Source organism: Dendrobates tinctorius, unplaced genomic scaffold (genome assembly GCF_039654945.1).
Source record: "Dendrobates tinctorius isolate UK_male_01 unplaced genomic scaffold, ASM3965494v1 ptg000016l, whole genome shotgun sequence".
In the NCBI taxonomy this organism is placed as follows: Eukaryota; Metazoa; Chordata; class Amphibia; order Anura; family Dendrobatidae; genus Dendrobates; species Dendrobates tinctorius.
This window is the reverse complement of record NW_027361684.1, coordinates 34,697,087-34,724,913: the sequence shown is the minus strand read 5'-3', so window position 1 is coordinate 34,724,913 and position 27,827 is coordinate 34,697,087. Positions and strand designations below refer to the sequence as shown.

At 46.4% G+C, this 27,827-nt stretch overlaps 1 protein-coding gene across 1 annotated transcript in view; it reads left to right on the top strand.

Moving 5' to 3' along the window:
* PRPF8 (pre-mRNA processing factor 8) overlaps window positions 1–27,552 on the top strand; it is a 59,003-nt gene extending 31,451 nt beyond the window's left edge. Inside the window, exons 15-43 of the mRNA XM_073565664.1 lie at window positions 6,196–6,392; window positions 6,523–6,729; window positions 6,806–6,969; window positions 7,064–7,190; window positions 7,843–8,035; window positions 8,418–8,605; window positions 8,724–8,962; window positions 9,046–9,192; window positions 9,276–9,486; window positions 9,605–9,721; window positions 18,981–19,228; window positions 19,337–19,516; window positions 19,597–19,732; window positions 19,817–19,986; window positions 20,124–20,253; window positions 20,715–20,861; window positions 22,002–22,162; window positions 22,363–22,554; window positions 22,664–22,901; window positions 22,996–23,124; window positions 23,278–23,391; window positions 23,519–23,692; window positions 23,827–24,020; window positions 24,398–24,637; window positions 25,554–25,695; window positions 26,165–26,305; window positions 26,389–26,528; window positions 26,689–26,891; window positions 26,998–27,552. Of these exons, the coding sequence (XP_073421765.1) occupies window positions 6,196–6,392; window positions 6,523–6,729; window positions 6,806–6,969; window positions 7,064–7,190; window positions 7,843–8,035; window positions 8,418–8,605; window positions 8,724–8,962; window positions 9,046–9,192; window positions 9,276–9,486; window positions 9,605–9,721; window positions 18,981–19,228; window positions 19,337–19,516; window positions 19,597–19,732; window positions 19,817–19,986; window positions 20,124–20,253; window positions 20,715–20,861; window positions 22,002–22,162; window positions 22,363–22,554; window positions 22,664–22,901; window positions 22,996–23,124; window positions 23,278–23,391; window positions 23,519–23,692; window positions 23,827–24,020; window positions 24,398–24,637; window positions 25,554–25,695; window positions 26,165–26,305; window positions 26,389–26,528; window positions 26,689–26,891; window positions 26,998–27,152 (5,024 nt within the window). The 3' untranslated portion in view covers window positions 27,153–27,552. The remainder of the gene's footprint in view (window positions 1–6,195; window positions 6,393–6,522; window positions 6,730–6,805; window positions 6,970–7,063; window positions 7,191–7,842; window positions 8,036–8,417; window positions 8,606–8,723; window positions 8,963–9,045; window positions 9,193–9,275; window positions 9,487–9,604; window positions 9,722–18,980; window positions 19,229–19,336; window positions 19,517–19,596; window positions 19,733–19,816; window positions 19,987–20,123; window positions 20,254–20,714; window positions 20,862–22,001; window positions 22,163–22,362; window positions 22,555–22,663; window positions 22,902–22,995; window positions 23,125–23,277; window positions 23,392–23,518; window positions 23,693–23,826; window positions 24,021–24,397; window positions 24,638–25,553; window positions 25,696–26,164; window positions 26,306–26,388; window positions 26,529–26,688; window positions 26,892–26,997) is intronic.
* The last annotated feature ends 275 nt before the right edge of the window (window positions 27,553–27,827 follow it).

Sequence of the window (27,827 nt, the reverse complement as noted above, 5' to 3'; positions counted from 1 at the left end):
GAGGGTGCGGACTGGTATGGCACAGCAGAGACGGGGCATTTCTGCGTCCCTGTCTCTGCAGCAGCAGCAGCTCCATAGCGCTCCAGGGGCCCCCCATACAAGAACTGCTTCCCCCGCTACCCCCACCGCTATCCAGTCGACCATTAAGGGGGGGTTTGGTACAAATCCGCCCCCCCCCCCCCGGACTACCGCGCCACTCTGGAGCCCTCCTGGGCATCAGGCCTCTAATTTAGACCGGATGTCTAAAATGACACGCTAGAGTGTCATAGAAGGGGCGGATTGAGGCAGAAAGGGCGCGTTTTTACACAGCCCAGCGCGCCCTTTTCAGCTCTCCGCCCCCTCCTCCCTCTCCTCAGCGTCCCGGTGGCCATCTTTTTTTTGGATGAGATCCAGGAGAGGAGCATCACAGCGGTCTACGGGGGGCATAGAACTGGGATCTGTCGGCGCTGGACCTAGGGGCACACCGGTGGGGTAAGCTCACAGCTGGGTTCTCATTACTCAGCTGTGAATCCATACTTCCTAGAAGGCTCTCTGTGGGTTCCCTCTGCGTAGCCACCCCTGTACGATCCCTGATAGCCAGCCTCTGTGCACTATGCCGGGCTCAAGGAAGAGAACCAGGCAGGAATGTTTCTATGCATTCTGCACAGCCTGCAAAGCCACGCTCCCTAGTGGCAGCACGTATCCGCACTGCCGGGACTGCATCCAGAACTCTGGGTCAGAACCCCAGGGAGTCCCTACTGACGCTTCAGTGTCAGAGGCCACGCCGGAATGGGCAACTCAGATGTCACAGTCTATGACACAGTCCATAGACAACCTAACTGCCACATTGCTGCAAGCTCTGCAGAGTCGGGCCCCAGCTATGGACGTTACACAGCAAACGGACAGCTTGTCTCAGGAACATGCTGCTTCTGACTCTCACAGACGTAAGCGGACCCACAGGTCTCGATCACCTGAGTCGTCCCCCCCCAGGGAGAGACAGCGTCATTCCAGGTCTCCTAGGCAGTCCCCTGTCACAGACAGTGCAATTTACCACAGAGATCCCCCACCACAGAAGACCCCCGCCCCAGGTCGCCCTCCAGGGATCACCTTATCGAGGCATAGGATTCGGAGGGCATCTGTGACTCCGACTCAGATAACGAAACGGAGAGGTCCGTGGTACCTTCTCCCCCTAGCAATACAGCGCTAGTTGAGGACATAATCTCTGCCATTCATCGGGTGCTAAAAATTCCAGAGGCGGCCCCGGAAGTCCCAGAACATAGGATTTGCTTCGAAAGTGTTCAGAAACCACCTAAGGTCTTCCCTAATCACCATGAGTTTGAGAAAATACTTACCAAACAGTTTGCGCAGCCTGAGAAAAAATTTGCTAATCGCAAATATTTGGAAGCGAAGTACCCCTTCACACAGACAGACACCAAACAATGGACAGATCCACCTGAAGTGGACCCCCCGGTTTCTAGGCTAGCAGCGCAGACCTTACTCTCTCTGCCAGATAGCTCAACTCTCAGGGACACAGCAGACCGGCAAGTAGAACGCATGGCTCGTTCTATTTTCGAAGCGGCAGGCGCCTCTCTGGGCCCTGCGTTTGCTTCAGTTTGGGCGGCCAAGGCCATCCTGGCTTGGGCCAAAAAACTACAGGAGGGTCTTCAAGCTTCAAATCCCGAGCTCTCGGACCAAGCGGTCCAGATAGCCGTGGTAGCAGCCCTGGATTCCGCAAGAGGTGTAGCGGGAATAGCATCAAACGCCATCACGATCCGACGCATCCTCTGGCTGCGAGAATGGAAAGCGGATCAAAGAAGTCCCTCACGCGACTTCCGTATCCTACTGGAAGACTTTTCGGCGAAAAGTTGGACACATTGATAGCCAATGCCACTGGGGGTAAGAATACCTCTCTCCCTCAACTAAAACCAAAACGCACATTTAAACGAAGAAACCAGACGCGATTCCGATCCTTTCGGAATTCCTCGGGCTGGTCCGTCTCGCGCCCAGCGCAAAACCGTAACCGCTCTCCACGCAGGGACAACCCACGGACGCAGCAGCGACCGGACAGGTCTTGGCAGTCGAAAGCAGGCCAAGCGAATCCCAAGGGAGGAAAACCTCAGAACTTCGCTTCATCATGACTCCCGAACTCCGGAAGACACCCCACCAGTAGGTGGCCGACTTTTACTCTTCCAGCAAGTCTGGCTGCCTATTACAGAAGACAGGTGGGTCAGGGAAATAGTGTCTTCCGGATACAAGATAGAGTTCACTTCCGCTCCACCGAACCGGTTCTTCCTTTCTATTCCTCCAACACCACCAGACAAGGCTCGTGCTTTCCACCAAGCGGTCTCCTCTCTCCTTCAAGCAGGAGTTGTGGTGCCGGTTCCCGCGAACGAGAGATTCCGAGGGTTCTACTGAAATCTGTTCGTAGTCCCCAAGAAAGGAGGCAGCGTCCGACCCATACTGGACCTAAAACAGCTCAACAGTTACGTGCGGGTCCATCATTTCCGCATGGAGTCCCTCCAGTCCATCATTGCATCCATGGAGCGGGGAGAATACCTTGCCTCCATAGACATACAGGATGCGTATCTGCACATACCAATTGCTCCCGCCCACCAAAGGTTTCTCAGGTTCGCGGTCAACCAAAACCACTACCAGTTTGTCGCCCTTCCGTTCGGACTCGCCACGGCTCCAAGAACGTTCACCAAAGTCGTGGCAGCCACCATGGACGTTCTGCACTCAAGAGGCATTCTAGTCATCCCATACCTGGACGACCTCCTCATCAAGTCTCCCACTTTCAAAGACTGCGAGGTCAGTGTCTCAATCACAATAGACACACTGAGTCGCCTGGGATGGCTAGTCAACCTACAGAAATCGTCGACTATCCCAAGTCAGACTCTAACATTCCTTGGAATGTTATTCGACACCTCCAGGGGCCTGGTGCTCCTTCCCAAGGACAAGACACTGGCCATCCATCTGGGAGTTCGCACACTCCTTCGCAGTCCTCCTCGATCTCTCCGGTTTGCCATGAGAGTCCTCGGCCGGATGGCAGCAGCAATAGAGGCAGTGCCATTTGCCCAGTTTCATCTCAGGGTCCTTCAACTAGCCATACTCAGATCTTGGGACAGGAATCCCTTTTCCCTCGACAGGGAGTTCAGGTTGATGTCGTCAACCAGGAGGTCCCTGCATTGGTGGCTCAAACCAACCTCGCTTATACGAGGGAAGCCCTTTCTCTCAGGACAATGGAAGATCCTGACTACCGATGCAAGCCTGACAGGCTGGGGGGCGGTGCACCTACATCACAGGGCACAAGGCAAGTGGTCACCGAGGGAAGTGACATTGCCCATCAATATTCTGGAAATCAGGGCCATCCTCTTGGCACTGAGAGCCTTTCATCAATTGCTTGCAGCCTCGCACATACGGATACAGTCGGACAATGCCACGGCCGTGGCATACGTGAACCACCAAGGCGGGACCCGCAGCGCCCAGGCGATGAGAGAAGTGGCGCATATCCTCCGCTGGGCGGAAGACACGAGGTCGGTACTTTCTGCGGTCCACATTCCGGGTGTAGAAAACTGGGAAGCCGACTTCCTCAGCAGGCAAGGAATGGACTCGGGGGAGTGGTCTCTCCATCCCGAGATTTTTTACCAGATCTGTCAACGCTGGGGAACCCCGGAGGTGGATCTAATGGCATCCCATCTCAATACCAAGGTCCCCAATTTCATGGCCAGGACACACGACCCGCGGTCGCTCGGAGCGGATGCCCTGGTCCAGGACTGGTCCCAGTTCCGACTCCTGTACATTTTTCCACCCCTCCCCCTAATCTCCAGGGTCGTGAGGAAGATCAAGCAAGAGGGAGTTCCAACCATCCTCATCGCGCCAGACTGGCCCAGACGTACATGGTACGCCGACATCGTTCAACTTACAGCAGACGTCCCCTGGCGTCTACCCGACCATCACGACCTTCTGTCTCAAGGTCCGTTCTTCCATCAGAATTCAGGGGCTCTCAATTTGACGGCATGGCCCTTGAAACCTGGATTCTAACCCAGGCAGGTTTTTCACCGGCAGTCATTGCAACTATGATCAGGGCAAGGAAGCCTGCCTCCGCCAAGATCTATTATCGTACCTGGAGAGCTTTCTTTTCTTGGTGCGAATCTCATGGACAAGTCCCACTCCCTTATTCCCTCCCGAAGGTACTAGGTTTTCTTCAATCGGGCCTAGACGCCAAGCTATCCTTAGGCTCGCTTAAGAGTCAGGTGTTGGCGCTTTCAGTTGTTTTTCAAAAGCGCATTGCTATTAAACCGCAAGTAAGGACTTTCATCCAGGGAGTTTCCCGATTGGTTCCTCCCTACAAACGTCCGCTGGATACATGGGACCTCAATCTGGTCCTGACAGCATTGCAAGCTCCACCCTTCGAACCTCTTAGAGGAGTTTCACTCTCCCTTCTGTCTCAGAAAGTGGTTTTTCTAGTGGCGATCACCTCGTTACGCAGAGTGTCTGAATTGTCAGCACTTTCCTGCAGACGGCCTTTCCTAGCCTTTCACCAGGACAAGGTGGTTCTCCGCACGGTACCATCCTTCCTTCCGAAGGTTGTGTCCAACTTTCACCTTAATGAAGAGATGTCACTGCCATCCCTTTGCCCGGTTCCGGTTCATAGAGTGGAGAAGGCTGTGCATACGCTTGACCTCGTCAGAGCATTGCGGATTTACGTATCCAGGACTGCACCTTTCCGAAAGTCTGATTCCCTCTTCATTCTTCCAGAAGGTAGTCGCAAGGGACTGCCGGCTTCCAAGGCTACCCTTGCCAGGTGGATCAAGTCCACCATACATGAGGCCTACCGACTTAACAGTTCCCCTCTTCCGGCCGGTATCACGGCACACTCTACACAGGCAGTAGGGGCCTCCTGGGCCATTCGGCATCAGGCTTCGGCACAACAAGTGTGTAAGGCGGCCACTTGGACTAGCCTACACACGTTTACGAAACACTACAGTGTTCATACCCAGTCCTCAGCGGACGCGAGCCTGGGTAGACTGGTTCTGCAGGCGGCAGTACCCCAAATTTAGGGACCTGCTAGCACATTATTCGTCCATTGCTTACCACCCAGGGACTGCTTTGGGACGTCCCATGGTTCTGTGTCCCCCAATGAGGCGACAGAGTAAAGGAGATTTTTGTGTACTCACCGTAAAATCTCTTTCTCTTAGCCTCTAATTGGGGGACACAGCTCCCACCCTTTTGCCCTTATGGGCCGTTATTTACGGTTGAGTTCTCATATTGTTCTTTGAGCTCGTACATAGTGGCCTTCTTACAGGCATGGTTATGTTATTTGGTTACGTTCCTCCTAATGCTTTTGCACAAAACTGGAGAAGGCTGACGCCGTCCAGGGGTGTATACTGCAGAGGAGGAGCCAAAGTTAATCTTTTTCAGAATATGCATAGTGTCGCCTCCTAGTGGACAGCAGCATAACACCCATGGTTCTGTGTCCCCCCAATTAGAGGCTAAGAGAAAGAGATTTTACGGTGCGTACACAAAAATCTCCATTTTTAGCGCAGCGCATCGTGTGCGTGCATGCGCCATGCGCCCTTATGTTTAACATGGGGGCGCATGGTCTAGCGTTTGCACGTGTTCGTATGCTTTTTTGTGCTCATGCTTTTTTTTGTAGTGTGCGCCTAGGCGCGCTGGACGCAACCTGTTGCATTTTTGGTCCTTCCAACCTGTGACAAAAAAACGCATGCGCACGGAATGCGCCAAAATAGCACATTTACAGTCTATGGGAAGGCAGGCGTGCGCATGGACATGCGCACGCCTGCGTTTAACATCGCATGGATTTTAAGAGTTAACATGGCTAGAAACTGGTTAAAACGCATGCGCCTAAAAAAGCAAACGCATGATGCGTTTTTTTGCATGCGTTTCTATTGCGCATGAAGCGCAGCACTAAAAAACGCTAATGTGAAAGTAGCCTTAGTGGGCAGAATTAGCACTCAAATTTTACGCCCCTGGGAGGATGTTTTAAATATCCTAAATAGCCCTTGGCAGAAGAAAGGTTCCCCACCCCTGGGTTAACGAGTCCAAGAATCTGGAGTTAGTTTATGACTTGATGATCTGAAGTGTCCAGTAAGTATTGGATTATATATCCCGGTGACAATGATCAGGGAGTGAATTGAAACAATCGTCTTGATTATTATTTTTTTATTGACTTTTTTTGTGATGCCTTTCCTTCAGGTCGTCATTCTAAAGGGGTAGCAAAAACTGTGACGAAACAGAGAGTAGAGTCTCATTTTGACCTTGAACTCCGCGCTGCTGTCATGCATGACATCTTGGACATGATGCCAGAAGGCATTAAGCAGAACAAGGCTAGGACCATCTTGCAGCACTTGAGTGAAGCCTGGAGATGCTGGAAGGCAAACATTCCTTGGAAAGTGAGTGCAAAATGGTTTTAACTTTTTATTTGAAAAGAAAATAATCCTGTAAATGTATTTGTCACAGTGTTGATGACCTAATTAGTTTCTGAATTAAATTATTTTGGTGTTATTTCTTTATTTCTTCTAGGTGCCAGGTCTTCCAACACCCATTGAGAATATGATTCTTCGTTACGTGAAGGCTAAAGCCGACTGGTGGACAAATACTGCTCATTACAACCGAGAGCGCATTCGCCGCGGTGCGACTGTGGACAAAACTGTTTGCAAAAAGAATCTGGGCCGATTGACACGACTTTATCTCAAAGCAGAGCAAGAGAGACAGCACAACTATCTGAAGGTGAGCACCTGTCCCCAATATATTTCTGTTTCATCACTTTAGTCGTATCTGTGCTAATCTGTGCCCTGGTCTGCAGGATGGGCCATACATCACCGCAGAAGAGGCTGTAGCTGTGTATACCACCACAGTCCACTGGCTGGAGAGCAGGAGGTTTTCTCCTATTCCATTCCCTCCGCTTTCATACAAGCATGACACCAAACTTCTCATTCTTGCTCTGGAGAGACTGAAGGAGGCGTACAGGTAAAATGGCTAAATTTGGGTTGCTTAAATCTGCTTATTTTTAAGGTATGTAATGGCTCTTACTTGAGTTATAATTTTGTTTTTTTCATGTTAGTGTGAAGTCCCGTCTAAATCAGTCCCAGAGAGAAGAGCTGGGCTTAATCGAGCAAGCTTACGACAATCCTCATGAAGCCTTGTCTAGGATAAAGCGTCACTTGCTCACTCAAAGAGCCTTCAAGGAGGTAAAGTTTAATTCTGTATCACCAGGCAATTAGATGACTACTTGCATGAAGGATTAAATATTGCATCATCACTTTTTATTTTTATGGTAACATAGACCCATGTCTTTTTTTTTTTTTTTTTCTCAACGTATCACTAGATTATTTATAACCTATAGTGTCATTTTTTGTGAGAAAAGTATCTAGCGCTTTTAAAATGCCGATATAGTAAATTAAATTACTATCTCTTGTGGCAATCCACAGTCTACAGCTCTAACTGTAAAGAACCGTTTCCGATTTAGCTGCCAGAATCTCATTTCTTCCACATGTAATGAATGTCCCTCTGGTCTTTGGAAGGAATGTCATGTGCCAGTCCCTTGTATTGACCACACATGTCCTCTGAGACGGTTTTTTTTGTTCTAAGCTGAACAAGCCAAACTTTTCCAACCTCTCATTATATGGGAGGACTTTCATCCCTTGTAATAATCTAGTTGCCCACCTTTGACCTGACTCGAATGTCCCAATATCTTTTTTTTTTTTTTTTAAATGTGGAGCCCAAAACTGGATCCCATATTCTAGATGTGGCCTCACAATCCACTACTAAATATCCCTTTTCATTCTTTATCCAATTCATACTGGTAAAGGCTTTGCCCTAAACCTTTGTGTTCTCTTATAGGTGGGGATTGAATTCATGGATCTTTACAGTCACTTGGTCCCAGTTTATGATGTGGAGCCCCTTGAGAAGATTACAGACGCTTACCTGGATCAGTACCTGTGGTACGAAGCTGACAAAAGACGTCTTTTCCCTCCTTGGATCAAACCTGCGGACACAGAGCCACCTCCTTTGCTTGTGTACAAATGGTGCCAAGGTATGAAAAATGCTAGTTTGTGTTAGAGTTCTAAAGTTTTTCTGTATTTATAATTAATGTAGAGCGAACATGCTCGGATAAGGTTATCCGAGCATGCTCGGGTGCTATCAAAGTGTCTCTTGCAAGCTCCAATAATATGTTTGAGTCCCCACGGCTGCATGTCTCATGGCTGTTAGACAGCCGCAATACATGCAGGGATTGCCTAACAGCCGTGGGACATGGAGCTGCGGGGACTCAAAAAATATTATTATAGCACCCAGAAGACACTTGTTATCCGAGCATGCCCAGGTTGTACCTTATCCGAGCATGTTCGCTCAACACGAATTATAAACTGTACAATTTTTAAATCCCATAAATCATGTTAATAATTTTTTGTGTTTAGGTATCAACAACCTGCAGGATGTGTGGGACACCACTGAAGGAGAATGCAATGTCATGCTGGAGTCACGGTTTGAGAAAATGTATGAAAAGATCGACTTGACACTGCTGAATCGTCTCCTGCGTCTCATTGTGGATCACAACATTGCCGATTACATGACTGCAAAAAATAACGTGGTGATAAATTACAAAGTAAGTATGGATCTCCCTCCATGTGCTGAAACAGATGTGCAACATTTGTGATCATAATGCTGTATCCTGTTATAATGATCTTGGATATGAAGGGCTCTCACCAGTTTGTTTTGTGCAGGACATGAATCACACAAACTCGTATGGCATCATTCGTGGCTTGCAGTTTGCTTCTTTCATTGTGCAATACTACGGTTTGGTGATGGACCTGTTAGTTCTGGGCTTGCACAGAGCCAGCGAGATGGCTGGCCCACCTCAGATGCCAAACGACTTCTTAAGCTTCCAAGATGTGGCCACAGAATCTGCTCATCCTATTCGCTTGTATTGCAGATACATTGATCGCATTCACATATTTTTCCGGTAAGTGTGAAACGTGGCCAATATCTCTAACAAGAACTAAATAATCTTCATTGTTAAGAAGCTAACATGTATTTACCTCGTAGGTTTTCTGCTGACGAGGCCAGAGATCTCATCCAGAGATATCTTACAGAGCATCCAGATCCCAACAACGAGAATATTGTGGGCTATAATAATAAGAAATGTTGGCCACGAGATGCCAGGATGCGGCTCATGAAGCATGATGTCAATCTGTAAGTTGTGTGTACTTTGAGTATACCCACATCTTATTTTTTTCCTGCAATGTAATCATTCAACCTTGCATTTCTTCTTCTAGTGGTCGCGCTGTTTTCTGGGACATTAAAAACCGTCTGCCTCGTTCTGTCACAACCGTACAGTGGGAAAACAGTTTTGTGTCTGTGTACAGTAAAGACAATCCCAATCTGTTGTTCAATATGTGCGGCTTTGAGTGCAGGATTCTCCCCAAGTGTCGTACAAGTTATGAGGAATTCACTCATAAGGATGGTGTCTGGAATTTACAGAATGAGGTATGAATAAAGTGTGTGTGTGTTTTGGTTTTTTTTTAAGAAATGAATAGACTTCCAAGTTTTTTTTTTTTATTTTTTTTTTCTGGGAATACATTTATTATTGACTTAATCTTTGTAGGTGACCAAAGAGCGGACTGCCCAGTGTTTCTTGCGGGTTGATGATGAATCCATGCAGAGGTTTCACAACAGAGTGCGGCAGATTCTCATGGCTTCAGGTTCAACAACTTTTACCAAGGTTGGCGTTTTATAAATTGCTAACTTTGCATTGTTCTTGTGGAGTATTTTGTTGTGCAAATGACTGTTTCTCCATCGCTTCATTGGGGGACACAGGAACCATGGGTGTATGCTGCTGCCACTAGGAGGCGCTGACACTATGCATATAAAAAGTTAGCTCCTCTTCCGCAGTATACACCCCACCGACTGCAGTAAATTAATCAGTTTAGCTTAGTGTCAGGTAGGAGGTGGACACGGGCCTCTCTTGAGACCCATATCTACCTAATGTGCGTCGTTCCTTTTCAGGTACTGGAGGGATACAGTGTGAACGGTCACAACTGTACTCCCACGCAGAGACTGAGTATGGCGTGTACTGCCACCCCGTATCCTCATCTGTCTGTTCGGCAGGACCCCAAAATCCCTAACACAGATGCGTGTTTAGGTGATCCGCAAGAGAAAGAATACCCAGTCCTGCCTCCGTCTCCCACCCACTCGCCCACCAGAGTCTGTCGGTCGAGGAGACACGGACGTCCCGCAACATGGATTCCGGATGTCCGATTTTCGTGATTGTGGAGGTACTTTCCCTCTTTTCTCCCCAGGTGCTGAAGAGGAGAAGAAAACGGGAGAAGAAGAGGAAAAAAAACCCCTTTATTCAAGCGGCTAGCGCAGTTCATACCTTGCGGCTGGTTTGGGGGCCTCAGCACTGCTTTGCAGAACCTTTGGGGAAGAGAGGGTGTTTTGGCACACAGAGGCTTCCTGTTCTTTGTGCCCCCTTGCAGCCTGTCTAAGCGGCGTCATGGCGCTTTGTTTGCGCCACTTTTAGCACCCTGGCGCCACTGTGGTGAACCGTTTGGTGCTGTTTTATGACCTCCGCGGGCCCCCTCCTACTCCGGCGGCAGCCGGCTGTAATCTAGGTCCCGGCTTCATCTTGGGCCTAGTTATAGCCCTGCCTCCGCCCTCTTCCTCTCTGTTCCGGGCGAGCTTTTTTCCCGCCTGTGTCTCTCTCCTCTTCCTGTGTGGTGTTAAGCTCCGCCCACTACCCTCAGCCTCCACTGTGGGCTGGAGCCGCCGCCATATTGCTCCTCCGGGCCCCGCGTTTAGCTGTGAGTGGGCCTCCCGGTTTCTGGCCGCCCTCTCCCCTCACAGCACGCGCGTTCTGCCCTGCGTCTCCTGGCAGATGCCATTTTCCGGCTGGTGTACAGGGGAGCCGAATCCATCTATGGGACCTGCCTGACCCTTCTCTACAGCCGGGAAGTCTCCTACAGGACATCTGCCGTGAGTAGCTCTGCACTGCAGACTGACACCCTCCTCTGCTCTCCTGTCCCCTAACCTTCTGGCAGCGCTTAGTGGGATTGTTCATCATGTCTAATTCTAAGCCACTTCGTTCTCCATCTTCCTCCTCTTCCTCCACTGTGGTCCTCTCTCTCTCCATCCAGGAGCCCACAGTTGACCCACGTGAGAGCATGGTGCCCTTATCCCAGGGTGGGCTTCCTCTGTCTCAATCTGTGGCGGATTTCATCAGGGTGTCTCAGACCCTGGTGTCTGTGCTTGATAAGTTGTCCCTGCAGACTTCCACAGGAAGCTCCGTCGGAACCTAGCAACTTTAGCCGAGAAAGATCCAGACAGGTGCATCGGTCTAATTCCTCTTCCCATTCCATCTCGCCCCACAGTCCATCCCTACGACCTCCTTCGTCCCGGTCCTCATCCCCGAGTCAGGCGAGGCATTCTCAGATGCGCCCTATGAGGACGTTTTGGAGCTAGATTCGGACCATATCGCTAACATGAGGGATATGGTTCAGAGCCTCATTGGAGCAATCAACCAGACATTTGGCATCAAAGACTTCTGCGGAACCCGCAGATCAGGAGGTTTCGTTCAGACAGTCTAAACCACCTTCCAAGGTCTTCGCTCCTCATTCTGTGTTCGAGAAGCTTCTCGCCAGGGAAAGAGAAAATCCGACAAGACGCTTTCAAAGAGGAAAGCGCCTTGGCGTGTTATATCCTTTTCCTCACGAGCTCACCGCCAACTGGTCAGCTTCTCCTTACGTGGACTCGCCGGTCACTAGACTATCTCAACACCGTTCTTCCGATTTCTGGTGGAGCATCTTTGAGAGATTCTAATGACAAAATTATAGAATCTTTTGCGAAGTCAGCTTTCGAAGCGGCCGCGTCTGCGCTAGGTCTGTCCTCGGCTTCCACTTGGGTTTCAAGGGCCATAGCCAAATGGGCTGAGGATCTCCACCAAGGCTTTCTGGCGAGAGCCCAACCAGAGCAGCTGGCAGAGCTTGCCAACCAGATTTGGTCTCTGCCTCCCTGGATGCCGCGTCTTGCGCTGTTCAGGCGTCCAGCAACGTTGTTGCATTTCGGCGTACAGTTTGGCTTATGGCCTGGCAGGTGGACTTATCATCAAGGAAGTCCCTTACCAGCCTACCTTTTCAGGGATCGCGGCACCAGGCTGGACCAGATTATTAAAATCGCCACAGGGGGCACAAGCTCTCTTCTTCCCCAGTCCAAACCCTGTCGGCCTCTTCCATAACGGCAGTTTCGGCCCTTCCGTCGGGTCGCAACGACAGAGCCTTTTTCCATCCAACAGAGACCGCAAGCGTGCCAAGATAGGAAGAAGGTTTTCTTTTAGGCCCACTCCTTCCTGGCGCCCTCCCTTTCCTTCAAGGGTAGGTCCTCCAGGTCCAGACCTGGAAGGTCTACCTCTGCATGACTGTCGACAAAACCCCAGCGCACCACCCCGTTGGGCGGCTGTCTCCTTTCCTCCAGGGACGTCTGGCTCGTCTCGGTGGAAGACGCTTGGGTCAGGGAGGTTGTATCCTCAGGATACAAGATAGAATTTGTTTCTCGGCCTGGGATCGCTTCTTCGAATCCTGACCTCCAAGAGACCCCACTTCAGTCCTGGGTTTCTTTGCATCCATCGCCTCTCTCCTCAGTTTGGGGGTGTTTGTACCCATACCAGAAACTGAACGCTTCACAGATTTCTGCTCAAACCTGTATGTAGTGCCGAAAAAAGGCAGCGCGGTTCAGGCCATTCTGGATCTCAAATTACTGAATCTGCAACATTTCAGGATGGAGTCTCTTCAATCAGTAATCGCTTCCATGGAGGCGCAGGAAATCCTGTGCTCCATAGACATTCAGGACGCCTATCTGCACGTCCATATCTTCTCAGGACATTAGAAGTCCCTACGCTTCGCGATACATCGAGCGCATTTCCAGTTTGTTACCCTGCCGTTCAGTCTCGCCACTGTTCCCAGGGTTTTTACGAATATGACAGCGTTAATGGCCATCTTGAGGCTCAGAGGTCTCGTGCTCTTTCCGTACCTCGACGACATCCTCATCAATGCTCCATCCTTGCCCCAGGCTCACGAAAGTCTAACCATCGTTCTCAACACCCGGTTCCGATTCGGGTGGATCTTCAACAGGAAAAAAGTCCTGCCTTGTTCCAACACATCTTGTGTTTCTAGGCATACTGTTACGGCGGGATGTTCGCTGGCTGCAGGACCCCTGGCTTACGTCCTTCCGTACAGCCTTGACGGTTCTAGGAAGGATGGTGGTGACTCAAGACCGCTTCAGCAGGCCATCCTGTCGCAGTGGAACAGGTCTGTCTCTTCCCTGCATTGTCGGATTCGAGACTCTTTCTGTGCCAAACAGTCCCTCAATTGGTGGCTGACATCACCACTCATCTCCCAGGGCTGGTCCTTCCTTCCGGTCCACTGGCAAGTTGTGACGACGGACGCCAGCCTTCTCGGCTGGGGTGCGGTGTTTCATCATCTCACCGTTCAGGGTCGTTGGTCGGCGCAAAAAGCTGTTCTGTCGATCAACGTCCTACAGATACGGGCAATTTTTCTGTCCCTACTTCACTGGGAAAAGCTTCTCAAGGGTCTGCCAGTCCGGATCCAGACGGACAATGCCACAGCGGTGGCATATGACAACCACCAGGGAGGGACTCGGTGTTCCTTGGCGTTAGCCGAGGTCTCCAAAATCCTGCATTGGGCAGAGGTGACGGTTCCAGCGATATCCACTGTGCACATTCCTGGCGTGGACACTTGGGCCGCCAACTTTCTCAGCCGTGAGAGCATCGTGGCAGGGGAATGGTCCCTGCATCAGAGATCCTTCACCAAATTTGCCTTCGTTGGGGGACCCCGGATGTGGACCTTATGGCGTCTTGTCTGAACAGGAAAGCCCCACGGTTTGTTTCCAGGACCCGAGAGCCTCTCGCAGTGGGCGCCGATGCTCTGACCATTCCTTGGTCTCAGTTTGTGCTTCCCTATCTGTTCCCTCCTCTTCTTCTTCCCAAGCTGTTGAAGAAGATCAAGGCGGAAGGGGTACCAGTCATTTTCTTCGCACCTGTTCAGCCCAGAAGGTCTTGGTTCGCGGACTTCGTCAACCTTCTCGCGGACGCTCCCTGGAAGCTGCCAGACAGATCAGATCTGCTGTCTCTGGGTCCGATCCGCCACCCCAATATTCGGTCACTTAATTGGACGGCGTGGCAGTTGAAACCGCGGTTCTGAAAGAGTCAGGTTTTCCAGATCGGGTAATTCACACAATGATCCGGGCTAGGAAGCCCTCGTCTTCCAGAATATACTATCGCACGTGGAAAGCCTATTTCAGTTGGTGCGAGTCCAATCACAATCCCGCCTTTGTCCTTTTTCATTCCCTTCTATTCTAGCATTCCTCCAGGCGGGCCTGGACACGGGTCTTGCCCTTAGTTCTCTAAAGGGTCAAGTATCTGCGCTTTCTATTCTTTTCCAGAAGACGTTATCCTAGCGACCGCAGGTCAAGACTTTTCTTAAGGGGGTAGCTCATGCAGCACCCCTGTGTCGGGCTCCCTTGGATCCCTGGGATCTCAATCTAGTCTTAGAGGCCTTACAGGGTGTGCCCTTTAAACCTCTCAAGGAAGTTTCCCTGTCCTTTCTCTTCTGGAAAGTGGCCTTTCTCGTGGCCATCACCTCCATCCGGCACGTCTCGGAGTTGGGGCCCTTGTTGCTCCCCTCTTTGGGTACTTCACCAGGATAAGGTGGTTCTGCGGCCTCCGCCATCCTACCGTCCAAAGGTGGTATCCGCTTTCCTAAATGAGGACATCGTTTTACCTTCCTTTTGTCCCGGTCCAATTCATCCTCTGGACTTCTCCTTGAACAAGCTAGACCTATTCAGGACGATGGAGGTCTATTTGGGTAGAACGGCTTGTTTCCGGAAGACAGACTCCCTTTTCGTCATTCCGGATGGTGCGCGAAAAGGCCTGCCGGCCTCCAAGGTGGCTATTGCTCGCTGGATCAGATCGGCAATTTTGGAAACTTTTACTGAGTCATGATCAGAGTGCCCCCTCCTGGGTTTAAGGCTCACTCTACTCGGGCAGTGGGCACCTCCTGGGCGGTGCACCACAAGGCTTCCGCGCTGCAGCTTTGCAAGGCTGCAACCTGGTCTTCTATTAGCAAAATTTTGCTAGGTCCACACCTACGCTTTGGCGGACGCCAGCCTCGACTGAAGCATATTGCAGGCGGCGGTGGTGAGTTCTCTGACCTAGTGGAAGTTTGATTTTTTTTTTTTTTTTTTTCCCCAGGGACTGCTTTGGGACGTCCCATGGTTCCTGTCTCCCCTAATGAAGCGATGGAGAAAACAGGAATTTTGGTTGCTTCTGTTTCTCGGAGCCTTCATTGGGGGACACAGCACCCTCTCATGTTTTACAACTCCTGTTATTTGTCCTGTGTGTTACGGTTACAGTTGAGTTATCTGTCCTCTATTCTGTTGCTTCTCCTACTGCTTTCTCACTAACTGATTAATTTACTGCAGTCGGTGGGGTGTATATTGCGGAGGAGGAGCTAACTTTTTTTATGTGCATAGTGTCAGTGCCTCCTAGTGGCAGCAGCATACACCCATGGTTCCTGTGTCCCCCAATGAAGGCTCCCAGAAACAGATTTTATGGTAAGCAACCAAAAATCCTGTTTTTAGCTACGTAGTTTAATGTTCACCCTTATGTGACGTCTGGCAAAGAGAACAGACGTTTGCTCTTTCTTTACTGTTGGGGAGTGTCTTGCCTGAAAATGTGCAACAAGATGTTGCCACTGGTCTCAATTAAAAATCTAGAGTATACCTAAAACTTGCTGCTGGGTTTTTTCTGCTGTATATAAATGGGTTTTGTCAAACCTTTTAAAGGGTTATTCCCTAACCGCATTAGTTGGCACAAAGCACAGTCAGCTTATTGTTAATATAGAGAGCAAGCCCAACATAGATTCTTTCTAGTGTACTTGTATGTCCCTTGTCTTACACATGTTTATTGTACCTGTATATATATTTCCCCTTTTCACATGTAAAGCGCCATGGAATAAATGGCGCTATAAAAAATGTATAATAATAATAGTACCTTTTGTGCCTTTTTTCATCTCCATCTTGCCTCTCTGTGCATCTGGCTTCACTGAGCTGAATGGGCAGTGTTCTTCGTGTACTGCTAAAACCTTATTTCCCAGCAACACACTGCTTCTCCTCGGTGTTGCAAACCCAACCTCTCTGCTATATTGTTCTCATCTCTGCTTTTCTTACACTACACAACTTCAACATAATCTTCTATACACCCTATTCTTCTGTGCACTGTATAGTGCTGTATACAGGTCTGCCACACAGATTTTGTCTCTTCCCTAATACATCACAATAGCTACATGTGCGTTTTTTTTTTTTTTAACAACAGATCTGCACTCCGCTTTTGTGTCCCCACAGCAAAGCTCAAAATAACCATTGTGATAACACAGGAAAGCTGAGCCGTGGTTAATGTGTGCTGCAGACAGATCAATGATGGAATAAGAAAACAATGGAAGGGTGGGAAGCTCACCAATGTTTCTAATAGGGATATCTGCTTGAAATAATCCAACATGGCGAGTGCAGTATTCAGCTGGCAGTTTTCAGTAATAGGCAGTAGAAAAAAAATTCCGCACATCCATCTGTAGGTGACATAATAATGATAGAATACTGCTCTGTTGGTGCCCATGGCAGACAATAATCTTCTGCCATGTGCATCAACGGAGTGTCATTTGCAGTTTTATTTCTTTGATCTGTCTGCAGAATGCAGTTTCCACTATGGTTATTTCAGTCTTTATTGTGGGGACACAGCAGATTGGAGTGCAGAACTAACTGATCATATGATGTAAAACCACATGCAGCTATTGTTATGTATGTGGCCGACTAGTGCACAGAAGCATAGCGTATATTGTAAATGTATAGTACATAGTGTGTCAGTGGTGGAGGCATGCCAGATCTATGCTGGGAGACAGCACTGCGCACGATCAACAAGGAGCAGAGGAACTACAGCAGGATGATTGCAGTTGGACAGGAAAAAGACAGGATGGGCATCATTAGGGAGTGATATGTGCAAATTGGACCAAATTTAAAAATGAGTTACATTGGCAGAAATTAAAGGGGTATTCTCCTCTCCAAGATCCTATCCCAATATGTAGTAGATGTAATATTAATAATGTTAGCAAATACCTCCAATTAGAAATTTAGTATAGTTCTTCTGATTCGCTATGTCGCTTACCTCATGTAGGGCGTTGCAGTTGCTTAGGTATTCATGGCTATGACAAGTCATATAGTGACAGTTAGACAGCTCTTAGTGGTCGTTACCAAGGATACCTAAGCTCTTGCCCTACATGGAGAGAGCAACATAGCGAATCTGAAGAACTATACTACATTTCTTATTGGCGGTATATAGAATCATAGAGTTGGAAGGGACCTCCTGGGCCATCTGGTCCAACCCCCTGCTCAAAGCAGGATTCGCTAAATCATCCCAGTCAGATGTCTGTATCTGTGTCTCCTCCCCTTCAGTTTCATCCCTTTGCTTCTAGTCTTTCCTTGTGCAAATGAGAATAAAGTTGATCCTTCTACAATGTGACAGCCCTTTAGATATTTGCAGACAGCTATTAAGTCTCCTCTCAGTCTTCTCTCTTGCAAACTAAACATTCCCAAATCCTGCAACCTTTCCTCATAAGACAGGGTTTGCAGACCGGTCACCATTCTGGTCGCTCTTTTCTGAACTTGCTCCAATTTGTTGATGTCTTTTTTAAAATGTGGTGCCCAAAACTGGACACAATATTCCAGATGAGGTCTGACCAAAGAGGAGTAGAGGGAAATAATGACTTCACGTGATCTAGACTGTATACTTCTGTTAATACATCCTAGAATTGCATTTGCCTTTTTTGCTGCTGCATCACACTGTTGACTCATATTCAGTCTGTGATCTATTAGTATACCCAAGTCTTTTTCACATGTGCTTTTGCTTAGGCCTATTCCTCCCATTCTGTATATGCTTTTTTCATTTTTATTGCCCAGATGTAGTACTTTGCATTTTTCCCTGTTAAAAACCATTCTGTTAGTTGCTGCCCACTTCTCCAGTTTATTTATATCTTTTTGAATCCTCTCTCTCTCTTCTCTAGTATTAGCTATCCCTCCTAGCTTTGTGTCATCAGCAAATTTAATCAGTTTACCCTCAATTCCTTCATCTAAATCGTTGATAAAGATGTTGAACAATACAGGGCCCAGGACAGAGCCCTGTGGTACCCCACTTGAGACATTCTTCCAACTGGATGTGCAGCCATTTACGACCACTCTTTGGGTCCGATCACTAAGCCAGTTATGAATCCACCTAACAGTTGCCTTGTCCATTCCATACCTAGTCATTTTTTCAATAAGGATTGTATGAGAGACTTTGTCAAATGCTTTGCTGAAGTCAAGATATACTATATCTACAGCATTTCCTTGATCCACCCAATCAGTGATTCCGTCATAGAAGGAAATTAAGTTAGTCTGACATGACTTATTAGTTACAAACCCATGCTGACTCTGTTTAATCACTTCATTCTTATCCAGGTACTGACATACATGTTGTTTAATAATTTGCGCAAAGATCTTTCCTGGTATAGAAGTCAGACTCACCGGCCTATAGTTGCCTGGGTCCACCGTCTTCCCCTTTTTGAAGATATGCTAACAATATTATTATTACATCTACTACATATTAAGATAGGATCTTGGAGATGCGAATACTCCTTATAATAATGTACAGATCTATTAAAGACCGCATTGCGGTTTGGGAATATCCCTTCAATTAAATTGCATTATTCTCCACTTTTGTTTGATTCAAATTGATATATATGCGCCAAAATTAATTTACGTTTTTAGATAGACAAATGTTGGTGTTTTTTTGTGTAGGGCATTGGCAGAAGAATATTTGGCCATTTTTTGTGTGGGTAGCTAACATTTCTTCCGCTGATGATTGCAATTCCATTCTTCTCCAGATTGTGAATAAGTGGAACACTGCATTGATCGGTCTCATGACTTACTTCCGTGAGGCTGTGGTAAATACCCAGGAGCTGCTTGATCTGTTGGTGAAATGTGAGAACAAAATTCAAACCAGAATTAAGATTGGTCTGAACTCCAAAATGCCGAGTCGTTTCCCACCAGTGGTCTTCTACACTCCCAAAGAGCTTGGTGGTTTGGGGATGTTGTCTATGGGGCACGTGCTTATCCCACAATCTGACCTCAGGTAAAGAGTACTAAGGACTCATTAAATATCTTTTTTATATATATAGATTTATTATTCTCCAATGCATGGAATCCTTTCCCGATCCTCTCTTCCTGCATTTCGGTACAGGTGGTCTAAACAGACAGATGTTGGAATCACCCATTTCCGCTCAGGTATGAGTCATGAAGAGGACCAGCTCATTCCAAACTTATATCGCTACATCCAGCCGTGGGAGAGTGAGTTTATCGATTCTCAGAGAGTTTGGGCTGAATATGCGCTGAAGAGGCAGGAAGCCATTGCTCAGAACAGGTACTTGTACCCTTCCACAATTGTACAGACACGTTTTGTGGTTGCAAAGCAGAGAGTTGAGCTATGTTCCTTTGTTACAGACGTCTTACCCTGGAAGATTTGGAGGATTCATGGGATAGAGGTATCCCACGCATCAACACACTCTTCCAGAAGGATCGGCACACTTTGGCCTATGACAAAGGCTGGAGAGTCCGTACAGATTTCAAACAATACCAGGTAATGTGGCTTAATGTAATTATCGATATTTTGGCTATTGTTTGTGCTTAGCATAATATTTTATCCATACTTCTCACTCCATAGGTGTTGAAACAAAACCCATTCTGGTGGACACATCAAAGACACGATGGGAAACTATGGAATCTGAATAACTACCGTACAGACATGATCCAGGCCCTCGGAGGAGTGGAAGGCATCCTGGAGCACACATTGTTTAAAGGCACTTACTTCCCTACATGGGAGGGTCTCTTCTGGTAAGGAATGATCATTTCATTATTTAAAATTTCACTGATCTTGACTTATCGTTTAACTTTTCAATGTTAATGTTCACGCTGTCTATACATGAAATACTACTCTTCAGCACCTAAAGTTTTGTTGCTTCTGTCATCAGGGAAAAAGCCAGTGGCTTTGAAGAATCTATGAAGTGGAAGAAGCTGACCAATGCTCAGAGATCTGGTCTGAATCAGATCCCTAACAGAAGATTTACTCTTTGGTGGTCACCCACGATCAACAGAGCCAATGTACGTGCAGTACATTTAAATGAAACTTGTCAGTCATTTCACACTGGCCAAACCACAGGCAGCATGCATCAACCTGACTGCAGGCATTACAGAGTAAACGTGGTTTGATCTCCTGGCCGGGGACTATAGGAATAGACGAGACTAGTTCAGCTGGCTTTGCTCTGCTCCACTCTAGTTGTATGACTGGTCTCTCCCGATGTTCACGCATGGGCGAGACCTGTCAATCATCTATGCCAATTCAAGGAGAAGCCGGCCAGGGACGGCACTAGACTACTTACATCTATTTCTATAGACCTCAGCAAGGTCTTCAAACTACTTACCTGACTGCAGCCATGTCACCAACCTCTGATTCATGCTGCCTGTGGTTTGACCAGCATGAATTAACTAGTAGGTTTTGTTTAAAATGCCATTACCTGCTGTATTTGAAGGTGTTTTACTGACATGTGGTTTCTATATTCCAGGTGTATGTTGGATTCCAGGTCCAACTGGATTTGACTGGCATTTTCATGCATGGCAAAATTCCAACATTAAAGATCTCATTGATTCAGATATTCAGAGCTCACTTGTGGCAGAAGATCCATGAAAGCATTGTCATGGATTTGTGTCAGGTAAGTCAGATTCTCTTACAGCGGTATTTAAACACTTTTCACAAATGTTTAAAAAACAGATAATTGCAGTTTGTCAGTAAAATCCTTCTCACCCCTCTCCCCAAACTGTAAGTATTGGAATACAAATCTTTAAATGTGAATCCATCAACCCCTATATCTTCTATCTGTTGCTGAATTCCCAAATAATTAACCCCTTATTTGCTTATAAATGAAAACGCTAAGTGCTCTTGGTGTAACAGAGCACCTTAAGGGGGTTTTACACATAGCGATATCGCTATAACGTCACGGATTTTGTGATGTTATAGCGATATCGCTATGTGTGATACTTACCTCCGACCGGCTCCCCCGCTGTCCATCACTGATCGCGCGAGAATGTCCGGCTCCATTTCTCGTCGGGCGCTTCCTGTTGGGCTTCCTGCTGTGACGACTGGTGGAGGCGGGCGGGAGGACGTCTGGATCGCTGTGTGTGAAAGGTGAGTATCGTGCGCTGCGTCGCTGCTGCATCGCTGTGAGGTCTGCCTGTGTGACAGCTCACTAGCGACCATTTAGCGATGCACCAGCGATCCTGACCGGGTTGGATCGCTGGTGCATCGCTAAATGTAAAGGGGCCTTTACTATCCCTCTGCCTCTTGAGGTTGTTTTCCCGCCCAGCACCAGCCTCTTTACCTTGATTGATGGCTCGCTGTCTCCCTTGTGTGGCACCTGAAGGTGGACGCAGTGAGTTTTCAGTTAAGCTAAAGACACTGGTGCTTGCTGAGGAAACAACCTATAGAGGCTTGTTAGGTACTCTGTCACACCCAGAGCACTTAATGCCAAAGAAGAACAGAATGTCAAAAATAAGAACGCAGAAAAGTAGCCTTACAGCAAATCACAATACAAATGCCTTAGCAGGATGCATGAAAACTCTAATTACTTGTTATTGCAGCAACAGATTTGAGATAAAAAGGTGTCAATGTATTTACATTTCAAGACCTACATGCACATATGTGGTGGGGGATGGGGTGTTGATCTTAGTGACAGATTCTCTTTAAAAATACTGTGATTTTTGACTTAAAATGTCTTGTACCGTTTTGGTTAGTGTTCCATTGTGTGAGGCAACCACATTGATTAATTCTGTTTCCTATTACTGTTGTGTTTCAGGTGTTTGATCAGGAACTTGATGCTCTGGAAATTGAAACTGTTCAGAAGGAAACCATCCACCCCAGGAAGTCTTATAAGATGAACTCATCTTGTGCAGATATCCTGCTTTTTGCCTCTTACAAGTGGAATGTGTCCAGACCATCTCTGCTTGCTGATTCAAAGTAAGTTTGTTTTTTTTCATACCAGTAACCGTGCCACACGTGTCTATGCTTTGTGATCTTGATTCTCAAGAAAGCGGCCTTGTTTTTCTGATCCTGTACAACACACTTTACCTTCACCTCCCCCCCCCCCCCCAACAACTCCTGGATAAAACAATTACATCGAGCAATTTTGCATTAAACACACGTGTTCCTCCTTGTAGGGATGTAATGGACAGCACCACGACACAGAAGTACTGGATTGATATCCAGTTGAGATGGGGAGACTATGATTCACATGATATTGAGCGATATGCTCGTGCAAAGTTCTTGGACTACACCACTGATAACATGAGTATTTACCCATCACCCACTGGTGTCCTGATTGCCATTGACCTGGCATATAACCTCCATAGGTAAGAATCTTTGATCATTATTTTTTCATTTTATTTTTTTTAATTTTCACACAAAGGATCCAGAAGTGTTGCTGTATTTGGATGTAACAAAAGTTCTTTGTCTTGCTAGTGCCTACGGAAACTGGTTCCCTGGAGGAAAACCGCTGATACAGCAAGCCATGGCCAAAATCATGAAAGCTAACCCTGCCTTGTATGTGCTGCGTGAGCGCATCCGTAAAGGGTTGCAGTTGTATTCTTCTGAGCCAACTGAGCCATACTTGTCCTCCCAGAATTATGGCGAGCTCTTCTCCAATCAAATCATATGGTTCGTGGATGACACCAACGTGTACAGAGTAACCATTCACAAGGTACGGCATATGGCAAGATTCGTGGCAGTTTCCTAGCCTTGGAGTGAAAGGCAAGAAATAATGTGTGATTTTTATTATGCTGTTCTGTCTTTAGACCTTTGAAGGCAACTTGACAACAAAACCCATCAATGGGGCAATTTTCATCTTTAATCCAAGGACAGGACAGCTGTTCTTGAAAATTATTCACACATCCGTATGGGCAGGACAGAAACGATTGGGTCAGGTATGTTTCAAAAGTTAAGTTGGAAAATTACCCCTGCTATCCATTTACATGACTTATATAAAAAAATTTTTTATATATATATATATATATATATACACACACACACTTTAACCGTGAGCGCTCTACAATTACTGTAACACGTTTCCTTTGCAGCTTGCCAAGTGGAAAACTGCAGAAGAAGTTGCCGCTTTGATCCGTTCCTTGCCAGTAGAAGAGCAGCCCAAGCAAATTATTGTCACCAGAAAGGGCATGTTGGATCCCCTTGAGGTAAGAAAATAAATTAGACATCTAATATATTCCTTTTTTAGCCTTTCTCATTTTGTGAAAGGTTTTAAGCATTTATTTGCGGGTGGACTTGAGTGATGTTTCGATGTTCTCCTCCATTGAACCTTAGGTACATTTACTGGACTTCCCTAATATTGTAATCAAAGGATCTGAGCTGCAGTTGCCTTTCCAAGCCTGTCTGAAGGTGGAGAAGTTTGGAGACCTGATATTGAAGGCCACAGAGCCACAAATGGTTCTCTTCAATCTCTACGATGATTGGCTGAAGACGATCTCTTCATACACGGTACTTGGCAGTACTTTTGTGGGCACATGAGAGCTAAATGTAGTTCGGTCCTGAAGCCATGTGAATTGGTGGCACACCATGTCTTGCTGTAGAATATTTTCCCAGTGATCTGATTCTTGTCCCTTGTCTTGCAGGCTTTCTCTCGACTGATTTTGATCCTGAGAGCACTACATGTGAACAACGACCGTGCAAAGGTGATCCTAAAGCCAGACAAGACTACCATTACTGAGCCTCATCATATCTGGCCCACACTAACGGATGAGGAATGGATTAAAGTGGAAGTTCAGCTGAAGGATCTCATCTTGGCGGACTACGGCAAAAAGAACAAGTAAGAATTACTTCTCTATTAAAATTACACATTGGATGGATGTTGGATGAACCTGTTTATTTTGTGGAGACTAGCCAGCCATCTTATGATCAGGCATGTTGGATTTCAACATGCTCATCCTTTTCTTGAACAGGAGATAAGTTGCTGCCAGACACCTCTTTTCCTACCACAGGAACGATGAGTCAAGTGTGCATGTGTTTAGGGTGTGGGATACAAAAAATAGTTGCCTATTTAGCTGACCTCAGTCTATTGCTGTTATGTGCATCCAGATCTTTTTAAAATAGACCTTAAATTTGGTGTAGTTGTCAGGCAGAAGCAAATGATAGAGCTTTTCTGATGACTTCTTAACGAAAAATGTGTCCCCCCTTTTTTTTCAGTGTAAATGTGGCTTCTTTAACACAGTCTGAAATCCGAGATATCATACTGGGTATGGAAATCTCTGCCCCGTCCCAACAGAGGCAGCAGATTGCGGAGATCGAGAAGCAGACCAAAGAACAGTCTCAGCTCACTGCCACCCAGACCCGCACCGTCAACAAGCATGGAGATGAAATCATCACTTCTACCACCAGCAACTATGAGACCCAGACCTTTTCATCCAAGACAGAATGGCGAGTCAGGTAATAGATTATCATTTTATTCATTTCAACATCATTTTGCTATTGAGGCCTTTTTCCTTCGTTGCCAGGATTTATGTAGTTCTACAGCTCTTATGTAACAGATGTGCATGCGTTTCCGGCTTCTCTGACCAGCGAGCTAATTTGCCCATGAGACCGGATCCTCGTATAATTGCATTTTGCCATATCTGGCTGTGGGTCACCTGCATAATTTAAGAATAATTTGTTCTTGGATATGATTTTTTCCTTCATGGATGATAGGAGGCCTCTTGTTCATAGAGTTGGCACGTTTGTATATGTGCACGTGTTAATTTTTCAGTTTGTGCTATTAAATATATTACAATTTTCATAGACTAGCTTATTGAAAGTCAAAGGGAATCTGTCAACAGGATTTTGCTATGTAATTTGAAGACCGCAGGAGTAAGACGCTGAAACACAGAATTCAGGGATGCGTCACTTGTCAAAGTGTGTGCTGTGGTTTACTAACTGTGAAATATTTATTACATTAGTCTGGCAACACCCCCGTGTGATAAACAGCTTACTGTCTATGAACATTATATGTACAGAGCCTGGTGTGGACGGAGTTAGCTTTCTCAGCTCTGCTTCATTCTAAATTCAAAAGCTCTGAATGTGTGAGAACGGGGCTGCACCCAGTAACCTAAGTGATACATCAATGGATTCAGCTTCTCTTTGCTCTCATATGTGGTACTAAAAACCTGGTAACCAATTCCCTTTTAAGTATTTAGAACACACAGAGGGGGGAAAATAAGGTTTCTGTAATAGAAATTGTAAACGGCAGGCAAAAAATACGTCAAGGTGTTAGAGACCAAAGATGGAACAACCTTTGCACTCCCTTCCATCCTAATGTCACCAGTATTGGTTTTCACTCTATTGGTATTCTTATCTTTTTTTTTTGCAGAGCAATTTCTGCTGCTAACCTTCACCTTCGGACCAACCACATCTATGTGTCGTCAGATGACATCAAGGAGACTGGTTACACCTACATCTTGCCCAAGAATGTGCTGAAGAAATTCATCTGCATTTCTGATCTGCGAGCTCAGGTAAGTGTTACTTACAGAAAGAACAGTATAAATCCAGTATTTCTATATCCATGTAGCTTGCCAGAGCAGCGATTCAGAGAAAACATAGGTTTGATAAGCGAGCCGGGGACTATTGGGCCAGACCTGACTAGTCCAATGCGGCCTAAAGCCAGCTTCTGCCCGCGGCACTCCAGATGACTGACAGGTCTCTCCCATGTATGTACATAGCCAGAAGTCCTGTCAAATACCTGGAGCGGGGTGAGTAGAAGCCATGCGCCCGTGCTTCTAATCTAATGACAGGTTCCCTTTAACACATAACTACATCTTGTAAGTAATGTGTACAAGCTGCTATAGGATAAAATGTTTTAGAAGCAAATAGAAGCCCTATGGTTACAACATATAAATCTATTATATATGTGTAGAACAGATGGTCATGGACATGTCTGTCATATTTTAATAAATTTGCTTTTGATAATTTATATTCTTAAAGATTGCTGGCTATCTGTATGGCGTGAGCCCACCTGATAACCCTCAAGTGAAGGAAATCCGATGCATTGTGATGGTGCCACAGTGGGGAACTCACCAGACTGTTCACTTGCCAAGTCAGCTGCCTCAACATGAGTATCTAAAGGTAAATTTAGGGACCATGTGTTTTCCGTATTATTTTTTTTTAAATTAAATTACTGCTTATATGAACGATTTTCAATTTTTCAGGAAATGGAGCCTCTGGGATGGGTTCACACACAGCCAAATGAGTCTCCACAGCTGTCACCACAAGATGTCACCACTCATGCTAAAGTTATGGCTGACAATCCAGCTTGGGATGGAGAGAAGACAATTATTATAACATGCAGGTGTGTCATAGTGATATATTGTTTCTTTTTTGTTGTTGTTGTTTTTCCACCTTATGCCAAAGCCAGTCAATGTTTTTTATTCCTGAAACTTCCTAAATTAGGACATTTTAAAATACATTTTTCAATAATTTCTGACATGACTGTGTTGTGTGGTCCACAGCTTCACTCCTGGATCCTGCACCCTGACTGCTTACAAACTTACACCGAGTGGTTATGAGTGGGGAAGGCAAAATACTGATAAAGGGAACAATCCTAAAGGCTACCTGCCTTCTCACTATGAAAGAGTGCAGATGCTGCTGTCTGATCGTTTCCTTGGTTTCTTCATGGTACCAGCTCAGGGATCGTGGAACTACAACTTCATGGGTAGGTTTTTGCACTTGTGCATTCTTGGTTTTTAAGTGAAGATGCAGGTTATACAAGTAGGATAAAGTGCATGATATGGATTTCAACTTTGTTGCTTAATCCCTAGGTGTCAGACATGATCCCAACATGAAGTACGAACTACAGCTCGCTAACCCCAAGGAATTTTACCATGAAGTTCATCGCCCATCGCACTTTTTGAACTTCGCCTTGTTGCAGGAAGGAGAAGTTTACTCAGCTGACCGTGAAGACTTGTACGCATAGTCAGTCTATCAGATACATCAGAACTTCTGTTGATATTCAACATGGGACTTTTTTATGCTCGTGCTCAGAATTCTACCCCTTCAGTTTCCGTCTTGCAGCCCTTGTCTATTTTGCTTCTATAAATGAGTCTTTGTTATGTAGTTTAACTGCAACTGTGTAGAAACTGTATGGACCTCTGAATTTTCAAGATCTTTGCAATGTAGATGACAATATTGATTTAATAAAGTGTTTTTTTTTATAAATGTTTTAGTTTTTACTTGTGGAAAGCTTTTTTTTGACTCCCATTTAGATGGCTAAATTCACACACTTATGCCTGGAAGACAGTCATTATGTAATACTGCATTAAAGCATTACCGTTAATAGTGCACATGAAAACAAATAAACTTTGTAATATATCTTATTAGAGAAGTCTACTTCTTTTACTCCAAATTTATAGGTTAAATCTGTATTCAGTGAAGATGGATTTTCCCATTACTAAGATAGGAGAGGACAGTTGGTGCTTTTAAAATTCTATAATGGGCAAGAGAACCTGGAGGCAGCCACAGACTGTCTGCTGCAGGTTATCCTGAAACAACAATGTTTCTGCATCTCTAGGAATTTGTTGGCAGCAAAAACGCAAAGGAACATATGTGCGTTTTTGCAATCGGCTTTTATGCGTTTTTGTAGCTGAATAAG